The sequence below is a fragment of the Carcharodon carcharias genome, chromosome 7, assembly GCF_017639515.1.
Source record: "Carcharodon carcharias isolate sCarCar2 chromosome 7, sCarCar2.pri, whole genome shotgun sequence".
NCBI classification, from domain to species: domain Eukaryota; kingdom Metazoa; phylum Chordata; class Chondrichthyes; order Lamniformes; family Lamnidae; genus Carcharodon; species Carcharodon carcharias.
The window spans coordinates 146,173,483-146,199,592 of record NC_054473.1 but is presented as its reverse complement, the minus strand read 5'-3'; the positions used below and the strand labels follow the sequence as shown (position 1 = coordinate 146,199,592).

General features: G+C 39.3%; 1 protein-coding gene across 4 annotated transcripts in view; it reads left to right on the top strand.

The window, feature by feature from the left end:
* The window catches only part of phkb (phosphorylase kinase, beta), a 290,351-nt gene that overhangs the window by 27,411 nt on the left and 236,830 nt on the right, over nt 1-26,110 (top strand). For 3 of the 4 annotated variants that reach the window (XM_041192251.1, XM_041192249.1, XM_041192250.1), the window contains one exon: nt 14,969-15,107. In XM_041192251.1, coding sequence (XP_041048185.1) covers nt 14,969-15,107 — 139 coding nt within the window. Of the gene's footprint in view, nt 1-2,329; nt 2,456-14,968; nt 15,108-26,110 lie in introns of those variants that run through there. The other variant, XM_041192252.1, reaches the window with a different exon arrangement.

The window sequence follows — 26,110 nt, the reverse complement described above, 5'->3', positions numbered from 1 at the left end:
AGGAATAGGCCACAAAGGTCACATTGTATTTGTTGCTGCACAGCATTCAGATCATTCTCCACAAGGAAGGAGATAAAAATTGCAGGCAGGTCACATATATCCTTTGCAAAGAATTATAAATCAGCATTGATGGGGATCTTGTCACAAGTTGCCTGCTTAGTCTTCTATAAATCTTGTGTGCTGTGTGTAAATGATTGAACAATAGGGCCAAAATGTTCAATTTAATGGACTAGAAAGAATGAAAAGAGCAATCCTAGAGTAAAAAGCAGTCATTGTTGGTGAAGAAAATATAAAAGTTGCCAGAAAGAAGTTACAATGTAGTAAAATCAGTTTGAGCTAGAGCTTAGGCATTTTTCTCTCCTTTCTATTTCCTTTCACTCTTTGAGTTCTTACTGCTCAATTTGTACTATAACTGTGAGTTGGGATGTCTTGGGTGTAGTGGGTAGCATTCCTGCCTCTGATCCAGATGCTCCCAAGTTCGAATTTCACCATAGGATTTGGTGACCAAGGAAGATATGTTCATAATATGGCCAAACAGGTTGAGTAACCTGAAAATCCTTCCAACACACATCAATGGCAGGCAGAAAGAGCGGGAGAGATCAACGATCTGATGGTAAGAAAGTTTCTGCCATCACTATCCATAGCTCCAGTCTACAATGTGCATGTAAAAATGCCTGTTGCCACAGCAACTCGGACAACCTGAGTGAACTGTAATACATCACCACATGTTAACTGTGAGATATACTTCTGTCACTACTCTGTCTTTCTACGTAATCCTTGAAAATTCTGCTGCCTCGCTGGCTCACTCAATACATTCTATTTCTCACCTAGCCAGCAGCAAATCTAAAACTGGTAAAAGTAATAATTTTAAAGGATTATTTTTCTCTTATATTAATAGATGGCTGTGTGAATATAAAGGGATTGGGGGACTTTGTGGACAAGGAAGACATTAAATGGCCATACTTGAATGTGGAGAATACGGATTAATTTATAGTGTTGGTGGCTAGTTTATATTGCATTTAATTATATCTATTAAAATTTATGTATGAAAATATGTCTGATATACACTACAGGTTTCTTGCACATTTTGCATGGAAAAGTGTCCAGCATATTATTTTTGATCTAAAGCTTTGCAAGTTTTGTTAATTTCCAGTTGTTCTATGAAGACGGGATAGTTCAATTTACTATAACACTCTTAGATATTCTGTGAAGATGTGACAGTTCAATTTACTGTAACATTTTCAAAAAGTGGCTTGGTGCTATATATGCCATTTCTCACCACTCAGGAACCTCATCTTAACCATATTTGAAAATATTTTAGAAATCTAATAATGAATTGATAGCATTTTTATATTGATTTTTCTGCTTCTAGCATCAGCAAGATATTTTTCAAAAAACTATTTATTTTAAATCTAAATTGTTGTATGACACACCTTGGAAATTTTTATGCAGCATAACAAACCCATCGATACTGGAATGATTGAATTCAAGGATAAAAACAAAAAAACTGCTGGAAATCCAAAACAAAAACAGAATTACCTGGAAAAACTCAGCAGGTCTGGCAGCATCGGCGGAGAAAAACAAAGTTGATGTTTCGAATCCTCATGACCCTTCGACAGAACTGAGTAAAAATAGGAGAGGGGTGAAATATAAGCTGGTTTAAGGTGGGGTGGGGGAGAGAAGTTGGGGGGGGGCGGTGATTGTAGGTACAAGCAAGCAGTGATAGGAGCAGATAATCAAAAAAGGATTTTTTTTGATTATCCTTTTTTGATTATCTGCTCCTATCACTGTTTCCTTGTCCCTACAACCACCACCACCCCCCCACCCCACTTCTCTCCCCCCACCTTAAACCAGCTTATATTTCACCCCTCTCCTATTTTTACTCAGTTCTGTTAAAGGGTCATGAGGACTCGAAACGTCAACTTTGTTCTCCGCCGATGCTGACAGACCTGCTGAGTTTTTCCAGGTAATTCTGTTTTTGATTGAATTTAAGCTTGGTGAAAGAGTGAGAATCAAGTATTCCTATGGAACGTTTCTGTTAATTTCTGAACAATTTGAACTAGTCTTGTACAGTGGTGATTGCAGTATATTGTTTTAGAGCATGCCCAATTAACATTTGATGTAGTAATTATGCTGGAAATTGGTTCAAGGTCAGCATGTTCCAAGTATCTGAAAACATGCTTAAAGTTTCACATTGAGAAAATGAATATTCCAATCCATTGTCACAGCCATTAGATTTGTGTTGTGCTGGCACACCATATAAAAGTTTTAATGAATTGTCAAAGTTCTTGTTTGCAGCCCACTACTAGATGATTTTCCTATCACATCCATACCATCCTGCAATTGTTCTAAACAAGGCCAAGTCTTTTGCAAAGCAGACTGAGTCTGAAAGCATTCTTGTGAGAACAGCCTTATTTACAAAAGAAAACAAATGGTGTGGGTCTCCTGCTGCACGGTAAGAGTAACACTCAGAGTTGTTCCATTATTGTCACTTGGAAAAGTGGTCAAAATCTTCAACATTGAACCATTCCAGTATCAGCCGCGGGACAGGAGACTGAATTAATTACATGCCTTATTGTCGGTCAGCGATATTATGGTCTTTCCCTTGCAAATTACAAGTTCAACTTATATTAATATTCATAATCCCCACTGTGTATTCAATCATCCTTTCACAATTTCTGTTTAAGCTTCAAAGTTAAATGTTATGTCTGAAGCCTTCCTATATTTTAGTTTGAATGTTCTGAGGAATAGATATCCAAAGCCTTTAGCTCTTCATATGAGACAGGAAGAAGGCAGCATTAGAAGGAGAAGGAACAGTATCAGATTACTCCCCTTCAAGGACAGGCATCTGGAACTGATGTCAGGCATGTTCAAAATCCTTTCACCTGCCTCCCCTTACCCCCCACCCCCCCTTGCTTTCTTCGCCAGGATGGGCAAATCTTCAATGATTAGCATGTTTTGTGCTGACAACTCGCTAATCAAATTTAAATACGGCAAAGAACTGGGAAGAGGTTGGGCCTCGTGGTGACATCATTGGGCCCAGTGCATGACATGAATTGTGACCCAGGAAGTAAGAAATTGTGATATTAGAAATATGTGCAGTAATAAATAATTTATTATCGATAAAACAAATAATCCTCTTGTCCATTTGAAAAACTTCTTAAAACTTGCAAAGAAAATATTTTGGAGACCTGGTATTTTTTTTAAATAACATTTAATTTGAATTGCATGATATTTTAAATGTTGGAACAGTTGTCTTTTCATTAATTGGCAATGATATTTACAATATTGGAGCTGTAAATTTGGACTTTTTTCTTCCCTGCATTTATTATTGTTGTCTGTTTATTCACCCATGATATTCGCTGCTGACCTCAAAGATAGCTGCCCATAAAGATATAATGATCTCTGTAGACTTTCTCTTTCCTGATGTTAATTTGATTCCGGTGTCAGCTCAAGGGAATCTCTAGCATCCAGCAACAGTGATGTCATCAAGCAGGCTAAGCAACCAATTACACAGAAGAATTCTCACAGACGGCAAACCATAAAGAAAGAAAACACTAATAATTCTGCACTGTTTAATCATTTTATAGACAGCAAAACAATGATGGGAAAATAGGATTAAGGTGGAAGCTAATATATCATAAATAAACAAAAAGCAACTAAAAATCTGGAAGTTTGGCCATTATGGAGAAATTAGACATTTCATCAATATAAAATTAGTTTTTCCGGCACAGTGAGGCTTTTCAGCAGTAATTATGAACCTATTTCATTGTTTAAAAACCCAGTTACATTTCCTACATTAAGATGTAACTTTTTCAAAGCTTTACAGAGACTATTAGTATAAAAATGGAAGCTCACATAAATTCAATTCATTTCAGAAAATTTTCATCTCCAGGAACTTCAACAGTGCACCCTGTGGAGGAGTAAGATATCACAGACAGAAATTTTTGTATTTCCATATTTAATTGCACACATGCAGATGTTGGAAGGTGCTGTTAGTTTCAGTTGTAATGATAGCAAATGCTGACAGTTTTTAGGTGAACAGATTTAATTTATTACAAATTCACTTATTTTCATGTACTTAGTACATGGACATTGGTTTCCAATTGCTTCTTACCAACAGTAGCATTTTTTGATTTGTAAATGCTAATTAGAGGAGGACAAAGAATACTTGGGAACTACATACAAATAAGATTTAGAAATAAATCAGTCCATTTAAATTACTTACAGAGAATCATTATTCTACCATTACCTGACAGATCTACTCATTGTTCAACTTGATCTCTATTTTTAGTCACTATTAATGCTTCTCAAATAATCTTGGCAAATAGTAGGGTAATGGTGTGACAGCAGACATCTGTTAAATCAGCTTTCATACCTATTCTGTGAACCTTTTAGTGTGCAGTTTTAGTGCATTCTCACAAAAAACAGACTGACAATACATAAGAACGATTAATCTAGAAAATTATCTGCATTTGGTATGGTAGATTCTGGACTGCAGTATTTCATACTTCCATTTTTCTCAGCTAGCTTGTTGAACAGGAGTGCCCTGTCTGTGCAGTAATGTGCACCACTTAACATCATTTACTATTTATATGCACTACTCCAGTGTTCAGGCTGCATGAGGTTATTCAGCTGTAAATAATTTGTTTACAATTTTGTTTTATCTCCAGATATTTTTCAATGCATTTTGTAAGTCCACAGGGCACATGATTTTGCTAAAATCAATTGTTTTTTTTTAATTATTATTTTAATAACTGATACAAACAACCTTTTGCTTCAGAAACCATAAAATTATTGCTGAAAAGAGCGACATGTTGCTGAAGCTTTTCATTTTGCTCTCATCAGGGCAAATACAAGAATGGCAAATTTCAAATGATCACAATTTATACTACAGGAGAAAAGGGTGCCACTTGGTTGGCTTGTTGACTCTGGTCAAGACGTTACCACAGAGAAAGCAACGGGGAACTATCGGCTCCTCAGACTCTCACATAATTCAAGAAAAGCGCATGGCTTGAACATATTCCTTTTTGTTTGCAGAGAATGGGTTACTATATGAATGTATGTCACTTATAGCAGGTGTAAATGAGCCACATTATGAATTGGACTGATTGTCTTAAATTGGTTGTTGGTGTATCTATTAGTGTACTCAGGATTGTTCAGCAACAGCTACCCAATTGTGTTATATTAACAGCCAGCAATCAATAAAACAAACATAATGTTTCTATAGACATATTGGCCCAGACCTTGCAGTCCCAAATGTGGACGCAACAGAACCACACTTCCGGGAAGCCCTGGTGCTCGAATCTGGAAGCTGCGTTTCATCTGAAAAGGGAGCATACATTGATAGTCTTGCTGAAAACTTGGTCTGATTGCCTGATACTTACTCCAATATTTACACTTATTTATTTAGGGCTGCTCCTAATCGGCACTGCCCATTCCCCCAACACTCCTAGCCCTGCTCACAAACCCCTCTTCCCCCCTACCCACCAGCCCCACACAGCACCCTTGGCTCTATTCACAACCCTCTCTCTCTGGCACCCCAGCCCTGCTCACAGCCCCCTCCACATGCTGTTTCCCCCCCCCCCCCCCCCCCACCCTGCTGGGAGGATTGGGGTTTGTGACCAGAGGCCTGGAGGTGGGAACAGAGCCGGTGGGGTCGGCATTTGGGGTGGGAGTGGAGCCAGGGTAAGTGATGGGAGGGGTGACACTGAATTGAAAGTTGAATAAAGGAAACCTTGAATGCATTTAAAAACACTTATCTATCATTGAACTGAAGGCAGGCCTCAAGGGCATATCTTGTGACAAAGGGGGAATAGCTTCTGTTATGACCACAGTTAATGTTATTGCTGAGCAAGAGTGAGGTCTGTCTTGCTGATCATAAACCTTTTTAATTGTGAAAATGAGGAGGAAGAGTTACTGACCTCAAAAGCATAGAATTCCAATAACACCTTTAGAATTTTAAAAATTAAAAGATTTGTTTAAAAAAAATTAAGTACACAAAATAAAAGTTACAGTTAAAACTGTTTGACAGAACGACCCCCACAAAATATTCTGGGTTAAAATTACACAATTAAACCACCTTTTTGGCAACAACCTCTTATGGATTTTTAACCATAAAAATCTAGTAAATATTATCGAAGTCAAGGAATTGTAGTCACTTTAATAACGGTGTATCTCACGACTTCTCAGACACTTCACTCTGATGTGGAATTCCAAAGGGAGGTACAAAAAAAACTGTTTCATAAAACAAAGACTTTCAGGAGTTGCTGAGCACTGAGTTCCTTTTTTCAATTTAAACTTTTTTACAGCTTTTGAGCACCCCAGCATACAGAAGCTGTCTTCAGTGGGCATCCCCTTGCAGCAACTCTCCACAATTAAACAACCCTTTCCTTAAATATCTTTTTCCCCTTTCATCTGAGGTTCCATTGTCTCAAACACTTCTTTGAAACTCAATTTCTCCAAACATAAAAATAGTTCATGTTTTCTATTTTGTCTACTTTTGGGTCATAAAATTGAATATACCTTCCCCTGTTTACTCATGGAACCCCTGTAAGATGCAAATGTTCCTGTCATCTCTGAACTCCCTTTTGAAATTCGATAGCTGAGAAAGAATTTCCCCACTTATCTCACAATGCAAATTTCAGATCCAACTTAGTTGTAACTCAAACCCGCCAAAACCTTTCATTGCAATTACACAAACCTAACACCTTTAACCTTTCATCTCTTAGGCCTCACAGTCATCCTGTCTTTAGTAACTTTCCCCCATTTAATTAACCCTGGACACACACACACCAACAGCTTTCTAAACAAACAACATGATCATAAAAATATACATGTCTCATCACACTTAACTGGAATTGCACCTTGTCACTAGGCTTCCCTACTCACCTTACTGAAGGATCCACGCTGCAGACAGGAGAGCAAGTTCCCAATGCAGCCTATGAGAAAGAGAACATAATTTAAAAAGCAGCAAGTGGTGTACATCTCCACTTCAGCATTGGCAGCAAAATTCAGCCATTGGTTATACAATCTAAGACTTTCTACATCTGTCTCAACATTATCTGCAACTATTTAAACACCATTCCTGAAGTATGTTTGGCACTTATTTTTCCTCCCTATTTGCAAAGCTTTACACCTAGTCTGCACTAAGCCTCATTTGCCCATACGCATATTTTGCCCAACTACTTCTACATTTCCTTGCTGTCTTGGTCAGATGTTTAGTAATTTTTGAGAATCATGAAATTGTTCCTGAAACCACTTCTGGTTATTTTTCAATTAATTTGTGTCTGCTGTTTTCATTTCAGAGATTAATAATCGCAGTTTATAGCTGCTGTTTTTATTTTGCTTTCATTTCAGGGATTAAGTTTATTTATGACTACTGCTTCAATTTAATCCTTTATTTTCTTCCCGCTGCTGTTGTGATATTGAATTTATGTTTGACAGTCATGACCCCACTCCTGACAAGACTTTGGATTTTCATTTGGTTTATTAAATAGTCTCTGGCAAATAATCATTATTAAATGTTGGACTAACTCTTTTTGTGTTACTGCAATTGTTTAGTTATTTAGTTAATATATTTTGGCCCAGTTGTATTACATACTAAATGTCGGAAGAACCTGACTAGATTTATTACTTTTATTTGACAAAGTTTAATGAACTCCATTTCAAGTTCTTATTTAATATATGAATTTTAACCAAAGCTTGTTCAGTTTGCTTCTCCTGCTGACAATGTTAAGGGGTATGGAATTAGGAGAAGGGTAGCAAATTGGTTTAAAAACTGGTTAGAAGGAAGGAACATTGTCCCAAAAAATTCTTTTCCCACAGTTCTTTTATGGGATTGCTGATAGTTTCTCCATTAGTAAATATATTCTTTTTGTTTACAGAATGCCTCATTCTGCACATGCAGCATTTGAGGTTGAAAATATTACCATTTCTAAAACTCAAAACATGATAAATTAGGCACCCTCATAATGTTATGATTCCAGCTGATGTTACTACTGGACAAGCTAGATCTCAGGGCAGAACCCAGCTTGATAGACCCTAACTTTTATTTTTTGCTTAAATACATGGAGAGTGGCTACTAAACAGAATCACAGGAGTCAGCTGATGAACTTTTAAAAAAGAATAAAACATTTATTAAACAAGAAAAGATGAACTAGATTACAATACTCATTCACCTGCAACTATATCTTTACAGATATAAACATACTTGTAAGGATAACACAAGTTACAAAAGCTGTTTTGTACTCCAATGTTTACAGTAAGTACACAGTCCATGTAAACGAATAGGTGACCTGTGGTCAGGCACACCACACTCTGAAACTAAGTGACAGATGCCACCCAAACAGATGCTATGGATCTCTCCTCAACTACCATTCCCCCTCCCCCACCTTCCCAGAAAGTTGTCACACTGTGAACCAACCAGTCTCACTGAACTCTGCCTTTCTGCCTTTCACACGAGGGTTTCCAATCTCCACTTTTGAAAAACTCACTTTGGAATCTTCTCCCAAACAAAGTTTTCTCTCAGATGCCTCCCACAATGGTCCACCACCAGGATTTCGAACTCTCCTTCCAATGTTCCTCGCCCCTGGATCGCCACATGCATTCAAGCTTACTTCCTCTTTCTCACTGACTCAGCCATGCCAACAGAACACCACTGCTTCACATGCCCATAGTAAAGAGTTACAGGCCTTCAACTGTCTCCTTCTGGCTTCTCGCAGGCCTTTTTTGCTTTAGGTCTGCTTTGTGCAATTTTCTTTTCTTTAAGCTTGGAGCCTTCCTCTCTGCTCCTCATTCTTAACTTCACTGAACAAGATCTTTTCCTAGATCCTGTCCTTTCCCTTTGACTTAAGTGTCCTCTTGGGACCTTTCCTGTTTCACTTCCCTGGATTTGGGGACTTTATTCTTTAGTTTCTGGAACCTGCTCCTTGCTTCAATTTTTGGTTTGGTCTTGCTATCTCTCCCTCTGCTATTCTGCTTCCAACTCAACTCCAAACTGCTTTCAACTGAACTGAAACTAATTTTCTGTCTCTTTGGGGCATCCTGTTGCAGGCAACAGCATAGTTTTCTTTAAACTTTATTTTAATTTCCCTAAACCGCTACCCCCCCCCCCCCCCCCCCCCCCCCCCACCCCTTGATAACATAGCTCTCCACTTCAAGGGTCATAAAATTCATTAGAATGCAGACACATAAACATCTGATAGTCGCCCAACCTCGGACGGCCCACTTCTACCTCCTACCCAAAATCCACAAACAGAACTGTCCCGGTAGACCGATCGTGTCAGCTTGCTCCTGCCCCACAGAACTCATTTCTTGACTCCCTTCTCTCTCCCCTTGTCCAGTCCCTTCCCAACTACATCCATGATTCCTCTGACACCTTACGTCACATCAACAATTTCCAGTTCCCTGGCCCCAACCGCTTCCTCTTCACCATGGATGTCCAATCCCTCTACACCTCCATCCCCCACCAGGATGGTCTGAGGGCCCTTAGCTTCTTCCTCAAACAGAGGCTCGAACAATCCCCATCCACCACTACTCTCCTCCATCTGGCTGAACCTGTTCTCACACTGAACAATTTCTCCTTCAACTCCTCTCACTTCCTCCAAATAAAAGGTGTGGCTATGGGTACCCGCATGGGCCCCAGCTATGCCTGTCTCTTTATGGGGTATGTGGAACATTCCTTGTTCCAGTCCTACTCCGGCCCCCTTCCACAACTCTTTCTCCAGTACATTGATGATTACTTTGGTGCTGCTTCATGCTCTCGTCGGGACTTGGAAAAATTTATTAATTTTGCTTCCAATTTCCACCCCTCCATTATTTTCACGTGGTCCATCTCTGACACTTCCCTTCCCTTCCCTGACCTCTCTGTCTCAATCTCTGGTGATAGACTGTCCACCAATATCCTTTACAAGCCTACCGACTCCCACAGCTACCTCGACTACAGCTCCTTGCACCCTGCTTCCTGTAAGGACTCCATCCCATTCTCTCAGTTCCTTCGCCTCTGTCGCATCTGTTCCAATGATGCTACCTTCAAAAACAGTTCCTCTGACATGTCCTCCTTCTTCCTTAACCGAGGTTTTCCACCCACGGTTGTTGACAGGGCCCTCAACCGTGTATGGCCCATCTCCCGCGCATCCGCCCTCATGCCTTCTCCTCCCTCCCAGAAACATGATAGGGTCCCCCTTGTCCTCACTTATCACCCCACCAGCCTCCGCATTCAAAGGATCATCCTCCGCCATTTCCGCCAACTCCAGCATGATGCCACCACCAAACACATCTTCCCTTCACCCCCTCCCTGTCGGCATTCCGTAGGGATCGTTCCCTCCGTGACACCCTGGTCCACTCCTCCATCACCCTCTACTCCTCAACCCCTTCCTACGGCAGCTCCCCATGCAAATGCAGAATATGCAACACCTGCCCCTTCACTTCCTCTCTCCTCACCGTCCAAGGGCCCAAACACTCATTTCAAGTGAAGCAGCATTTCACTTGCACTTCCCTCAACTTAGTCTACTGCATTCGTTGCTCCCAATGCGGTTTCCTCTACATTGAAGAGGCCAAACGCAGACTGGGTGACTGCTTTGCAGAACAGCTTCGGTCTGTCTGCAAGCATTACCCAGACCTCCCTGTCACTTGCCATTTTAACACTCCACCCTGCTCTCTTGCTCACATGTCTGTCCTTGGCTTGCTGCATTGTTCCAGTGAAGCTCAGCACAAACTGGAGGAACAGCACCTCATCATCCGACTAGGCACTTTACAGCCTTCCAGACTGAATATTGAATTCAACAACTTTAGGTCGTGAGCTCCCTCCCCCATCCCCACCCCCTTTCTGTTTCCCCCTTTTTTTTCCAATAATTTATATAGATTTTTCTTTTCCCACCTATTTCCATTATTTTTAAATCTTTTATCCCCCCCACCCCCACTAGAGCTACACCTTGAGTGCCCTACCATCGATTCTTAATTAGCACATTCGTTTAGATAATATCACCAACTTCAACACCTCTTTGTTCTTTTGTCTGTGACATCTTTTGATGATCTGCTCCTATCACTGCTTGCTTGTCCCTACAACAACACGCCCCCCCCTCCCCCCACTTCTCTCCCCACCACCTTAAACCAGCTTATATTTCACCCCTCTCCTTGTAAAGAAAAATCAGTTCTGTTGAAGGGTCATGAGGACTCGAAACGTCAACTCTTTTCTTCTCCGCTGATGCTGCCAGACCTGCTGAGTTTTTCCAGGTAATTCTGTTTTTGTTAAAGCCTTAGACCTGTTGTCTCCACTCTAAAATGAAACTAGATCCTAGGTTTCACCTTTTTAACCCACAAATAGAAAACAATATAAATTAAACTTAAAGACTAAACTTAAACTTATTCCTAACACCCCCAAATACATTTATAACTTACTTAAATGATGTCTATTTCCTAACAATAACATATTTGCATATTACATAGAATAAAACGGTTTATTGTCCAGTTTACTGAGGAACTGCAAACACAATGTAGAAACGTTTTGTCTTGCAAAAGCCCAAGCTATTACGTGTAACTACTTGGGTTGCATAATGAGGCCTATGGTGTAAATTATCCTCACAGAATTGAAACCATACACAGCCTTATGCTTGTGTGTTGGTGGCAAGTAGAGTGTGATGTTCTTAACATTAATTAAAATCATTTAAAAATATTAACCTCCTTGAAGTGTTCAAGACTAATAAGACTAATACCTAGAAATCTGAATCTTGCATTGTATACCTAATAGAATACTCCTATGATAACCACTTCAATGTTTGATGTTTCTCACCCAGAAAGATCTTTTGTGCTACTGGAAGGATATCTACAGTTTATTTACCAAATCATTTGCACTTTCTATGCTTTTTTACTTTCTTCTGTATTCAGCTTTAGTGGCTGTTAGAAAGTTAGTCGCAGCTGGGGTTCAAAGAAAGATTGCAGACAAATCTAACAAAACCTGAGGAAATGTGCAAAATACAAAATGGAGATGAGTATAGAAAGGATGGATAAAGTTAAGCAATCACTGCAGGGAACAATATTTGAACCAATTGCAACTTTTTTCTTTTGGAAATAACGTTTTTGAGTATCAGAACAAAACAATTAACCAATTCTAATGAAAAATTACAGCAAACGCCAAAGAGCATTTTTTAAAAATGCTATAAAAATCAAAGCAACTATTGAAAAGAACATACAATTATACAAAAATGAAGTAGAGGAACTGATCATCTGGTCCATTGAACCTGTCTCATATCGCCATGGTGTAAGTTATTTACACCTTGTTCCCCCATTCATTTTCCCATCTCCAATTAGTGACATGTTCTCCTGAAAGAGGTAAAATACGAAAGAAATTTAGGGGAAAAAAACTTCAAATTTCTCTCCAACCCCCAAAGACAACCGAACAACTTCTAATTCTGGCTTGATTCCTGCCAACAATATATTTGCACACATTTTGGCACAAAGTTCCATTGAAACATCTAGATTGTTTGTCAACTGCTTTACTCAGCAATTGGATGCCATGTTTGCAGTGGGATCTGATTCTAAAGAAAGAACAACATTTATATAGTGCCTTCCATGATCTGAGGACATTCCAAAGTGCTTCACAGCCAATAAAACACTTTTGAAGTGCAGTCACTGTTGTAATGTAGGGAAACATGGCAGTCAATTTACGTACAGTCCCACAAGCAACGAAGTGATAATGATCAGTTTATCTGTATTATTTATGTTTGTTGAACAATAAATATTATTCAGGGGAGAAATCTTGTTTGAAGTAATGACATGTGATCTTTGACATCCACATGGGAGGGCAGCTGGGGATTTCAGTTTAACTTCTCTTCTGAAAGACGATACTTCTGGATTGTCAGCCTGGATTATGTTTTCAAGTTCCTGCAGTTGGACTTAAAACCTACAACCTTCTGACTGAGGCCAGTGTGCTACCACTGAGCATCCTCCAACTTCACTGAATACACTTGCTTGAGTTTGTTCCTCATTCTCATCATAGCAGCACTCAGAATCAAAACTTTACATGTCGTTCAGCAATACAAGCTCAGGACTTCTTTATTAGCACACATATAGGATTTAAACCTCATCTCTGCTCAGAGTTGCAACAGACAACTTGTGCTCAATAAAGTTGACTGTTTCAGAGTTGGCTGTTGGTGCCTGTTTCAGGATCTTTGACTACAACAGATGCACCTACTATCACCATCAGAGGAATTAATTTACAACGCTGAAAACAGTTTTAGTGGATTTAATATTTAGAAATGGGTATCCCATGTGCACCTAATGATTATCAATTGTCTAATGATTTTGTTCTTGTGATGCTAGGCTTCAGCCAGAACGATGCAGCCACTTTTCCGAAAGAATACCTATTCTCAATATATGTTTCTGCTTCTGTAGATTATGAGTAACACTGCTACGAAACTATCAGTTTTTCCAATTCCTGATCACCAGAAGGTTTCTTGTCTCCCCCCCCCCCACCCAACATCATGCAAGAGTGATTTATAACAGTATGTTATTTTTTGGCTTTTTTCCTGTCATAGAATTTTACGTTGAAATCTACTTGAATGCACCTTGCAAAAAAAGACCAGTTCCATTAGAATTCAATAAATTTTGGGGTGGAAGCAAGATAATCTTTCAGGAATTTTATTGCATGTTCAGTTGTTGACACTTTTTGTGTTACTGTTACTTGCCTTCTCTATACTTGATTATGTGACAGTTTTTGAAGCAGTTGATCCAAGCTGTAGAAATCATTTAGCAAATTCATTTGTCTTTTTTCTAGCATGACATGATCATGTAACCCAGGAAGGCTAATTCCTCTGGCATGCTGGAACAGCATGACTTTTAATTAATCAGCAGATTTCATTGGGCATGAGCCAATTAGTGTGGGAATTCAAATTCATGTTAATAATTTAAGAGTTTTAAATTCAGCAACAAGCTTTCAATGGGATATTTTTCTCATGATTTTGAAACAATTTTAAGCAGCTTCACAGAGGAGTCAACTGTAGTTTTATTCACATTGCTTAGTTACATGTTGCCACAGTCACATGAAGATGCCAGTTGCCATTATTGTGCGAAGCTGTAGATAGAATTTTGTGTATTTGCTTCAGAACAAAAAAACTCAGACTCTTTCAGGCAACAGTGAACAGATATTACTTCATTTGAATTAAAAATATACCAAAAACGTAATAAATTGGAGCAAGGTGGGTTCCTGTTTCTTGGTGCAAGGCCAGAAAATTGCTTCAATTCCTTCAAAGTAAATCCATAAGTAAGCCAGAAACCCAAAAAATAAAAATTGTGAAAGTAAATTTAAAAAAAAATATACATTTTTGGAATATTCAGCCAATAATGAAAATACTAAAAATATGGGGTTATTCAAAATACAACCAAAAGGCAAAAAGATTGTAGATGCTAGAGCTCTAAAACAAAATGCTAGAAACAGTCAGCAGGTCAGTCAGCATCGGTGGAAGGAAATGGCAAGTTAATCTTTTAGTTATGGATACTTCATCAGAACTCAACTATTATAACTGAACAGATTTTTTTCTTAAAAGTACAAAATAAAGGCAAGAAATTGGATGGGGTGTAAAATGGTTGTTGATTCATTATCACCAGCTTTATGTTGCAGTGGAAGGCAACTTTCACTCCAAAGTGTAATCCAATCTGAAGAAGAGTTCATATCTGAAATGTTAACTTGCCAGTTCCTTCGACTGATTAACTTGAATGTTTTCTGTTCAAAATATAATTGGCAGCTAAAATAAAGGGATGCGCTAAATACCTTATTCTCCTCTTTTATTCTCAAATTTAATCTTGTGCCTGGCTGCTAATAAGTTCCTCTTAAGTAACTGCTAATGCATATAGTAGATTTGAAAATTTTATCAGTACTCTTGCATTACACTTGTGTAATGTACCATATAATATGTACATAATAGTGACACACATTTGTTGAATTATCTCATATCTTTTTGTTTCTTTTCAGTAAAATCAACTGTACTAAACTACCAGAGTCCTGCGACAGGTCTTTTCCCCACCAAAACAATTGGTAATTGTAATAATGCCAAAGTTCGAGATTGCCTTTATTGTGCTGCTAGTGCTTGGGCTGTAGCACTCGCTTATAGGTAAGTACAACCCTGTGGCATGTGAATTTTACTACCAAGACATTTATGTATTTAATATGTTGTTAGGAATTTTGTGTCTGTGCAGAGCTTGGTAGTCCATGAACTGCAAATTGAAGTGCACAGGTTGTGCGTTTCTCTAAATTGATGTGACAATTTAGTTACAATGCTGTAAATTTTAGAAGCATCTGTGCTTCACATACATGCCATTTCTCCTATATTGGATGGATCTTGTTTTGGATGAAGTCTATTTCTAGCAGCACAACATTGATGTGAACTCTGCACTGTTGAGTTGTGTGCTTCTCATGTGATGGTTTCTATGGAAACATAGATGTTTGCAGCATAGAAGGAGGCTATTTGACCCATTGCATATGTGCTAGCTCTTTGCGAGAGCATTCCAAATCCACTCTCCTGCACGTACAATGAACGCAAAGTTAGCATGCAAATACAGCAGGCAAATAGGAAGGCAAATGGGATATTGGTCTTTATTGCAATGGGATTGGAGTACAAGAATAAGGAAATCTTGCTACAACTATACAGGGCATTGATGAGACCACACCTGGCATACTGTGCCCAGTTTAGGCTCCATATTTAAGGAAGGATATACTTGCATTTCTATACTGTTGTACTCTGTGCTCCTGTTTAAAACCTAAAATTCTGTTGGACTTTTTTGTGGCTTCATCTGTGTTCGTACTTTCAAGAAGTTATGTATTTGAACCCCAGGTCTCTGTTTATCAATACCCTTCAGTGTCTTTCCATTATGCATATACTTCCATTTCTCATTTTCCCCCAAACTGAGATGTATTCAATTGTATCTCCCACTTGCTTGCCCATTCTTTAACTGTCTATGTCTTACCATTGCGACCTTGTGACTCATTACTTTTGACCTTTGCTAATTCTTGCTATTGTATGATGTTGAAACAAAGATATGGAAAGAAAATATCAGTGGTAAAAATTCAGTCACTGATCAGCTCTAAAGTCATAGTGCAGATAAGCACACCATACTGGGAAACAACAACCAATGGAAGCTTCAGATCACAAACTAAGTGGATCATTTACTTGGTCACCCAATGTGCAAAGAATTAAAAAAAAATACATACTTGACTGAAGAAGCTAAATGGCATGGCCATTCCACAATCAAACCTCTTGTCCTGGTCACCAGGATTACTGCTCATCAATAACGCTGAACAGAAGATTGCAGAAAATCAGAAAAGCAGTCAGTATAGTTTACTAGTACCCAACTACATGAAAAAACTTTGGAAAAACATCCCTCCCAACAATGACCAACTGCCACCTTCATCTCTCCCACCGCACTGAACATAGATTGACATTCCTCCTTCCACCACACTTAATAGAGATTGTGGTCAGTCACAAGTGACCCAGCCTCCCCAGCTATTGGAAATCTTTTGCATTGAATCCTCCTCCCCCTTTACTGAGTAGTTATCATAAGTTCTTGAACCCTACTTTGGAAAAGAACATGGCAGAACCCTCGCAACTGACCACAAGTTTTCAGCATCTCCCCATTCACAATGAGCTGAAAATAGGGCACCAAGCCCCAAAATCAATCAGGAATCCTCCACCAACTCACCGCACAGATACTCCTTTGGTAATTCCACCCCACTGAATAGATATACAGTCATCAACCCCCATTCATCAAACAGAAACAAGTAGAAACCCAGCAGACTGAAAATACTGTAAAGAAACAAAAACATACAAAGAAAGTAATGAGAGGTACAAAAGGGAAGATGGAAAAAATGAAGGGATATCAAAACTGATTGTGTCCAGTGTGGGGAAATGTGAATTAATTCACTTTGTAGGTTCTCACCATTAGGAAAACTAACAAGGAATGAGCAAAGGGATTTGAGTATTTATGTTCACAGATCACTAAATACTAGTGCATAGGTATGCACAAGTACATAAAGTTATCTAAATAGGCTAATGGAATGTTGGCCTTTATCTCAAAGACTTTGAAATATAAACATGAGGAAGTGGCTTTGGATGAGCACAATGTCTTACGAAATATTTAATTGGTTTTAGAGGATCAACACTACAAATTCACCAGAATTTTACCAGGGTTTATAGGATTAAATTATGAGGGCAGTTTGAGTAAACCTGGTTTATATTCTGTGAGTTTAGATGATGTAGGATGATCTAATTGAGATCTTTAAAATACTAAAGATATTCAGTAAGATTTTCAAGAAAGCTATTTCCTCTTATGGGGGAGGACTGAACAAAAGGGCAAATATTAAAATTAGAGTCATTTTGGATTGAAAACAAGAAACAGATTTTCACAATAGGGCATTGGAAATCTTGAATTTTGTTTTCCAAAAGGCTGTGGATGTTGGATCAATTGAATTTTTCAAGACTGAGATCAATAAATTTGTGATGGGTAAGGGTATCAAGGGGTATGGATCAAAGGCAGATTAATGGAGTTGTGGTGCAGATCAGTCTGATTAAATGGGGAATAGACTTGACAAATTCAATACTCTACTCCAGTTCATTTGTTCTTTGCATCTTTGCTGCAAAGATATAGGTATCTTTGGAGAGAAAATTCCTTCAATATAGCCTTCCTTTGTTCCAGAAATCGCTCTAAAGACTCAAAAATATGATCTCCCCCTCTGGCACAGCCATGAAAACACATGTTGAACTTCCTAATCTTACTCCCCTTAGCCTGCACACATGTGATACAGTAAGCAACCTAGTAAATACCACTCTTAAGACCTTAGCCCAAATCTTCCATTCTCTGGATTGTCAGAGATGGGACGTGCATTGGGAATTGAGTGTCAGGACCCTGTGGAAGTCCTGACAGTAGACATACGTGGAAATTGCCCGGGAGTTTAAACTTCCAATGGATGGATTCCCTGTTGCCCAGGACACTCCGTGAATATCTCCAATGCTGAGCTCAGGGTGGAGGCTTTGATCAGATGTGCAGGACTTAGCTGCATACTTACCCAGGAAATGTTGGACAGTTTGATACCTGGCTCAACAGCTATATAAATCTACTCAGCATCACAACCGTGTCCCCTAATCACTCTCCCCAACTATACTTCCCCGACCACCCACCTGCCCGCCCAACCGCCTGACTGCCCGCCCAACCCAATCAAGCTACCCCGCTAACGCTCAACTACATCCTTGACCAGATCCACCTACCACCCAACCTGACTACGCCCTGACCAGACCCAACTACCCCCCAACCAGAGATGACAACCCTTACCCACCTCACCGAGCTATCTGCCTGCCCACCGCACCCAGCCTACCCATATCACCCCACCTACCCACCCCACCCAACTTATGCATTCATTCATTCGCCCTCTCACCCATTCACGAATCCATACTCATTCATTATAAGACTTGAGACCTTTAAAAACTTACCTGAGTATGGAAGCTACTGTCGTAAAAGGGGGTGTGTTCTTTCCTCTCCCTGACTTTCATATTGCTGGGCATCTGGAGATGCTGTGGAAGAAATGGGTAGTATTGTTGAGTCGGAAAAAGCTTCACAGGTTGTGCCCCTAGACAAGCTGTTTCAGTCAGCTACAACATTGGCATCTACCCAACAATACCCAGCCAGTGACGCCCAATTCCCATAAATGAATTTTTAAAAATTGCTACTGATGAAAAATCTAGGCCCTTTCAATCCAGTGTGTAACTCTTGAAAGTCAAAGGACTTTAAATGCACTTCTACCTATGTCATTCATTCCTGTGTGCCTGCTGTCCCTTATTTTCAAGAACTTTTCCATACTTTGTTTTATATCCTTTACCCTTGCATCAGTGAAACAACATAGTCCACATTATTACTGTAAATGAGGCTGGTTGGAGCCTTGAGTATAGAATCCACCACTACTACCACTCTCCTATTTTTGTAGTCTGGAGTATGCTCAACTCTTGAGTAGTTCAATCATTTCCTTTAGGGAAGGAAATCTGCCCCCCTTTATCCGGTCTGGTCTATTTGTGACAGCAGACAAACACAACAGTGTGGTTGATTCTGAACTGCCCTCAGTTGTATCAAACTGCTACAGAAAAATTGAATAAAAATAAAACCTGAAGGACCAGCCGGTGTTAATCTAGGCACTGGATTTGGTTACGGCAAGGCATTTGCTGCCCAGACAATCCTCCTCACTAACATCTGAGGACTTGTGTCAAAGTTGGGAGCACTGTCTCATGGGCTAGTTAAGTAACAACGGCAACAACTTACATTTATGTCATGTGTTTAACATAATTAAACCTCCCAAGGTGCTTCGTAGGATCACTGTAAAAGAAAGTATGACACCAAACCACAGAAAGCTTGGTCAAATAAGTAAGTTTTAAAGAATGTCTTAAAGGAGGAAAGCAGGCTAGAGAGGCAGAGATGTATAGAGAGGGAATTCCAGAGCTTAGGACAGAGGCAACTGAAATGCAGCCACCACTGGTGTCATGAAACTAACATTTTTTTCATAATATTTTTCTGGTTATTGTGAAGTAGATTCATGGGGGTAAGTATATTTGGGCCTGTGTGTGATTTAATTACATTTTTGTAGTCAAGTAGACTGTAAGCTTTAAATCATCAAAAGAAACTAGCTGCTTGACATGTGAATGAGTAAACATGGATGCTAGCTTAGCATGTATGGTATGAAGGGAATTTGCATTTTTAGATAAATGAAGGGATATTTGGAATTCAAAGGGATCTTAGTCTGTTTGCAACTAGCCAGATAAACAAGGCTAAGGAATGTGTTTATTTTTCCCTAAAGGTTACAGGCAATATATATTGGCAACATTATTTTTTTATATTATGAGGAAGATACAGTTTCAAAGACATCTGGAACAATAGAATTTACAAATTAAAAAGAGAGAAACAAATATAAAGGAAAATGAAAGGTTATGTGTCAGGAGGCCATATAAGATCTAACAGGAGTGTGTGAAAATGCCTTACTGAAGCCTCCAGCATTTGTGTATAAGTCTGCTATCCAACAAAACTGAATCTGGAGAAAAGCCATTTGGAATTCCACTGTCCAGGGTATTGTATTAACTTGCTGAGTTTGTTTTAAATCTAAAATCTATTGTGGACCATTGCCTTAAAGGGAGTGTAACTGGGAGTCAGGTTGATTAGGAATTTTAGGAGTTATTGTAGTAGTAATTGTAGTCTCATGTATGTGCTTGACATTTTATTTTGTTAATAAATATTTTAATTTAGTTTTTTAAATCTCTAAACATCTTGACAGACTTATTACTTCTGAATTCAGTGCACACATCTCGTAATAAATACAAATTGCAAAACCGTTGTGATAGCATGACCAAGTTTCCCTTGTGGATTTGGTCCATCATCTGCCATGTCATAACAGTGGGGGAGCAATTAAAATTGCAGAAGCTCAAGAGGCCAGAATTAGATGAGCACAGATGCCTTACAGGGTTGTGGGGCTAGAGGAGATTACAGACACAGGGAGAGACAAGGTCATAGAGGGATTTGGAAACAAAGATGGAAATTTTAAAATGAAGATGTTGCTTGAATGGAAGTCAATGCAAGTTAGTGAGCACAGAGGTGATAGGTGAATAGGACTTGGCGTGAGTTAAGGCATGAGCAACAGAGTTTTGGCTAACCTGAAATTTGAAGAGGATAGAATGTGGGAGACCACATAGGAGTGTGATAGAATAGTCAGCTCTAGAGGTAAGAAAGGCATGAATGAGAATTTTAGCAGCAGATGAGTGGAGATGGACAAAGCCATCTGATGTTACTGAGATGAAAATAGGCAGCCTTAATGATGGTGTGAACATGTGGTCGGGAGGTCTTAGTGATGATGTGAATATGTGGTTGGAAACACATCTCGGGGGTGTAAACACATCAAGGGATCCCAGTGTTTAATTGGAGGAAATTTTTGCTCATCCAGTTCTGGATGTCAGATAAGCAGCCTGATAATTTGTCAACAGTGGAGGAATTGAGAGAGATGGTGGTGAGGTAGAACTGGATGTCATCAACATACATGTGAAAATGCACGCCGTGCTTTTAGATGATGTGGTCAGGGATTGTATATCAATGAGAAATAGGAGGAGCCAAGGATTGATTCTTGGGGGATGCCAGAGGTAACAGTGTAGGAGCAGGAGAGAACCTATTGCAAATGATACTGTGGCTACGATTAGAGAGATAAGAATGGAATCAAGTTTAGAGTAGTCCTATCCAGCTGGATGACAGTGGAGAACCATTAGAAGAAGCTGGTATGATCGACCATCTCAAAGGCTACAGACAGTTTGTGAAGGAAGAGGAAGGATAGTTTACCTTTGTCACAGTGACATACAATGTCAAGTATGACTTTGATAATTGGCGTTTAGATACTGTAGTAGAGACAGAAACATGATTGGAGGGATTCAAACATGGAGTCCAGGAATTTGTACATGGATTTGGGAGGCGACACCTGCAAGGTCTCCGGAGAGAAATGGGAGGTCGGAATTGGTCGTTTGCAAGATTCTTTTATATATTCATACTCTCAGAATCATACCTATCAGCCAATGTCCCAGAGTCCTCCATTACCAACCCTGGAATATCCTGGTCCACTGAAGAACACAAGTACGAGAAGTGGTGGCATAGTGGTATTCAGTCAGGAGGGTGTAGCCCTGGGAGCCTTCAACATTGAATCTGGACTTCACTAAGTCTCATAGTATTAGATAAATGATAGGCAAGGAACCTCTGCCTGATTACCACGTACTGCCCTCCTTTTGCCTATGCATCAGTACTCTTCCATGTTAACATCACTTGGGAGAAACACTGAGGACATCAAGGACTTTGAAGCCTCCCACCCAGAGTACATTCTGTTTCCATCACCAAGAATAGCTCAGCTCACTGACTGAGCTGGCCGAATCCTGAAGGACACAGCTGCTAGACTGGGCCTGTGGCAGGTAATGAGAAATCCAACATGAGGGAAAACCTACTTAACCTTGTCCCTTCCAATCTATTAGTCATAGATGCATTTGTCCATAATAGTATTATTAACAGTGACCACCACACACTCCTCTGGAGACAGCCTGTTCTTCGCAGTGAAGGTTCCTCCATCTTGTGTGGTAAATGGGATAGATTAGGAAGAGATTTAACAGCTCAAACCTGGACATCCCTGACATTGTGAGCCATCAGCAGTAGCGGAAATCTATTCCATTACGATCTGTAACCTTGTGCCCTCACATATCCTTCACTGAATCATTACCATCAACCAGAAGATCAATCCTTGTTTACTGAGGAGAGTAGGAGAGCTTCTTTGACATCGTCCACCAAACCCATGACCTCTAGGAAAAGGACAGCAGTTGCATGGGAACACTTCCAAGTTCCCTTTCAAGCCACACATGTTCCTGTTGTGGGCATATACCTCCATTTCCTCATCATCACTGGTTCAAAATCCTGGAACTCACTACTTGACAGCATTATGGGGGTATCTTCACCACATGGAGTATAGCAGTTCAAGAAAGTTGCTCATCAGAACCTTCTCTAGCACAACAAGGAATGGGCAATAAATGCCCAAATCTTGTGAATGAGTAAATAAAAGGGAGGGAAAAAAATGTTCCTTGCTTCAGAATGTCATTGCTGCTCAGGAGTACCATCCTCATTGTCACTCCCACAGTCCGCCTTATTTTTGCTCAACAATAAGTATCTATTGCATAAATTCAGTAAATCAAAGGTTCTGTGCAAATGTAACACTTATTTACCTCATCTTTTTTCTGCAAATATTCTCCCACTTCTCTTTTTCTATATTGTTCTGATCAAGCATTGCTTCTTGGTTGACCACATTCCGGAGAGTGCTATCCAAAAACCTCTCATTCTGTTTAATACTGCAGAATGTAACCAATTGCTGCTCCAGAAACTTCATTTTCTTTCACGTGTTGGAAACCTACTCCTGGACATAACCCAGATTAATGGTGGGTTCACAAAGCATTCCCCGCACACACAGGAAGGTTCCCTGTACACAAAGGCATACATTTGGATTATACCATCCTTGTTTAACTTCATATAGTACCACAAGATCTTTTATGCCCACTTGATAGGGCAGAAAAGACCTTGGCTTAATCTCACATCTGAGAAGTTTCATGTTTGAGACTGTAGCATTCCCACAGTACTTCATTGAAGTATTAACCTTTTTTTATTCATTTGTGGGATCTTGGTGTCGCTGGTTGGGCCAGCATTTGGTGCCCATCCCTAATTGTTCTTGAGAAAGTGGTGGTGAGCTTCCTTCTTGAACCGCCGCAGTCCACGCGCTCAACCTGCTCAACTTTTCCTTATAAGACAACCCCTTCATCCCATGAACATCCACAGTGCTGTAGGGAGAGAGTTCCAGGATTTTGACCCAGTGACAGTGAAGGAATGGCGATATATTTCCAAGCCAAGATAGTGGGTGGCTTGGAGAGGAACTTTCAGGTGGCTGTGTTCCCATGTAGCTGCTGCCCTTGTCCTTCTAGATGGTAGTGGACATGGCAATTGTGTGGCATGAATTTTACTTGCTATTTGTCAGCCCTAGCCTGGATATTGTCCAGGTCTTGCTGCACTTGGACATGGACTGCTTCAGTATCTGAGGCATCGCAAATGGTGGTGAACATTATGCAATAATCAGTGAACATCCCCACTTCTGACCTTATGATGAAAGGAAAGTCATTGATTAAATGGCTGAAGATGATTGGGCTTAGGGCACTACTCTGAGGAACCTAGATTACGAGCTCCAGTTGCTGGAATTAGTTTGGCCCACAGTTGCCTGATTCAGAATTAAGAGTGCAGCCATTAAGCTAAGGCTGTGCTCTTGATATTTAATTCTGTTGGTGTAGGTGCTGATAAATAACAAAATTGTAAATTACTTTGTTTGTGATGTTGCTTTTAGTAAATTGCTTGGACCATCATCCTTTTTATAACAAATGTATTTTTATAAATATAAATGTTATATGTACTAAAATGCAAATACAGAGAAGTTAGAATTAAGTTACTTCCTTGTCTAAAGCAACAAAGACAACTCATTTAGCGAAGCCACCATTGGGTCGATAGAGTATACCAGGTCCCATTTCTCTCTTGTAATTTCCTGGATCACACATGCAGGTTTTTTTTTCAGAGGTAATGTTAGTTGTGGCTATGTTTTTGGGCAATTGCTAAAATGTATTGCGGTAGAATGCTAACTACTCCCAGTGGTTTAACTTACTGCCATTTTATTGACCCCTTATCATCTTTCCATGCAAGGCCATCACCTTCCTAGCTGAATGTAGGTTGTTGAGACTTTAAGCTTTAAGTAGGTCACCAATATGCATTTTTATTAATTTTATCAGCTTCAGCTTTATTGAAGATCTTTTAGTAAAATATGTAAATTTAAGTTGTTTAACTTAATTCTAAACTGCCAAATTCATTTCAGAATGATTTCAATACTGATGCTGCTCTGAAACAAACTTGATGGTGTGACTTCTTCGACTGCTATCCCACAGATTCGTAATGTTACACTGAGATTGCGATGGTGTAATGAGATACTTGGCCTGACAGGCTATTTTAGATGGTCTATTTTGGTATGCTTCACATGTTTCTAGGCAACAAAGGGGCTCCACTCTTGTAAAAATGTCACTGTACTGCCAACCATGTTTTGTGCCTTATAATTTAGGTTTGAAAAGGTTTAGGTCCATAAATGCTTCAGATCTTGATTACTTGAGCAATCCTATTAGATTAGATCACAGTGTGTGCTGTTAAAATGCAACAAATAACTTTTTTTGCACTTGTATTTCTTTCAGAGCCTGTGCGAACAAAACCTAAATACTACTGTTACAATCTCGATCGAGCACTGTAATGTATTTTAAAAATAAGAAATCCAAAATCCCAGTTATTTACTGAAAGAATTAAGCCACAAGATTCCATGCTTACCAAAAGAATTTTTACTCTACTAAAGTAGGAAAAATTGGAGTCGGAGAGAAAACTAGCAAGAAGTATAAAAACAGATAGTAAAAGCTTTTACAAGGATATAAAAAGGAAAAGAGCAACTAAAGTAAATGTTGGTCCCTTAGAGAGTGAGATTAGGCAATTAATAGTGGGAAACAAGGAAACGGCAGAGCCTTGAATAAGTATTTGTATATGTCTTTACAGTAGAAGACACAAAAAGCATCCTTAGTATAGTTGAAAATCTAGAGACAAAAGGGACTTAGAGCAATCACTATCACTAAAAAAAAGTAATGGGAATACTCAACGGACTTAGGCTTGACAAGTCCCCTAGACCTGATGGCCTGCATCCTAGTGCCTTAAAAGAAGTGACTGCTGAGATATTGGATTCATTGGTTGTTATCTTCCAAAATTCCCTCGATTCTGGAAAGGTCCCAGTTGATTGGAAAACCATAACTATAACACCTCTGTTCAAGAATGGAGGAAGACAGAACACATGAAATAACAGACCAGTTAGTCTAATGTCTGTCATTGGGAAAATGCTAGAATACATTATTAAAAAGGTAGTAGCAGGACATTTAGAAAATCATAATACAGTCAGGCAGAGTCAACATGATTTGTGTAAGGCAAATTGTGTTTGACAAACTTATTCTTTGAGGATTTAGGAAGCTGGGCGGATAAAGGTGAACCAATAGATGTAGTATATTTGGATTGCTGATTCGCTAAGGTGCCGAATCAAAGGTTACTGGACAAGGTAAGAACTTATGGTTTTGGGGTGATATATACCATGGTAAGGGGACTGGCTATCTAACATGAAACAGAGAGTTGGGATAAATGGGCCCATTTTCAGGTTAGCAAACTGTAATTAATGGAGTGTTGCAGGGATCAGTGCTGGTCCTTCAACAATTTACAATCAATATTAATGAATTGGATGATGAGACTGACTGTATTGTAGCCAAATTTGCTGATGATGATACAAAGATAAGTAGGGAAGCAAATTGTGAGGAGGATCCTGCAAAGGGAGATAGATAGTTTGAGTGAGTGGACAAAAAATTGGCAGATGTTATATAATGAGTTGTCCACTTTGGCAGGAAGAATAGAAAAGCAGGAAAACTTAAAATTTAAAATCATTCAAATTGAGAGAATGCAAAATGCTGCA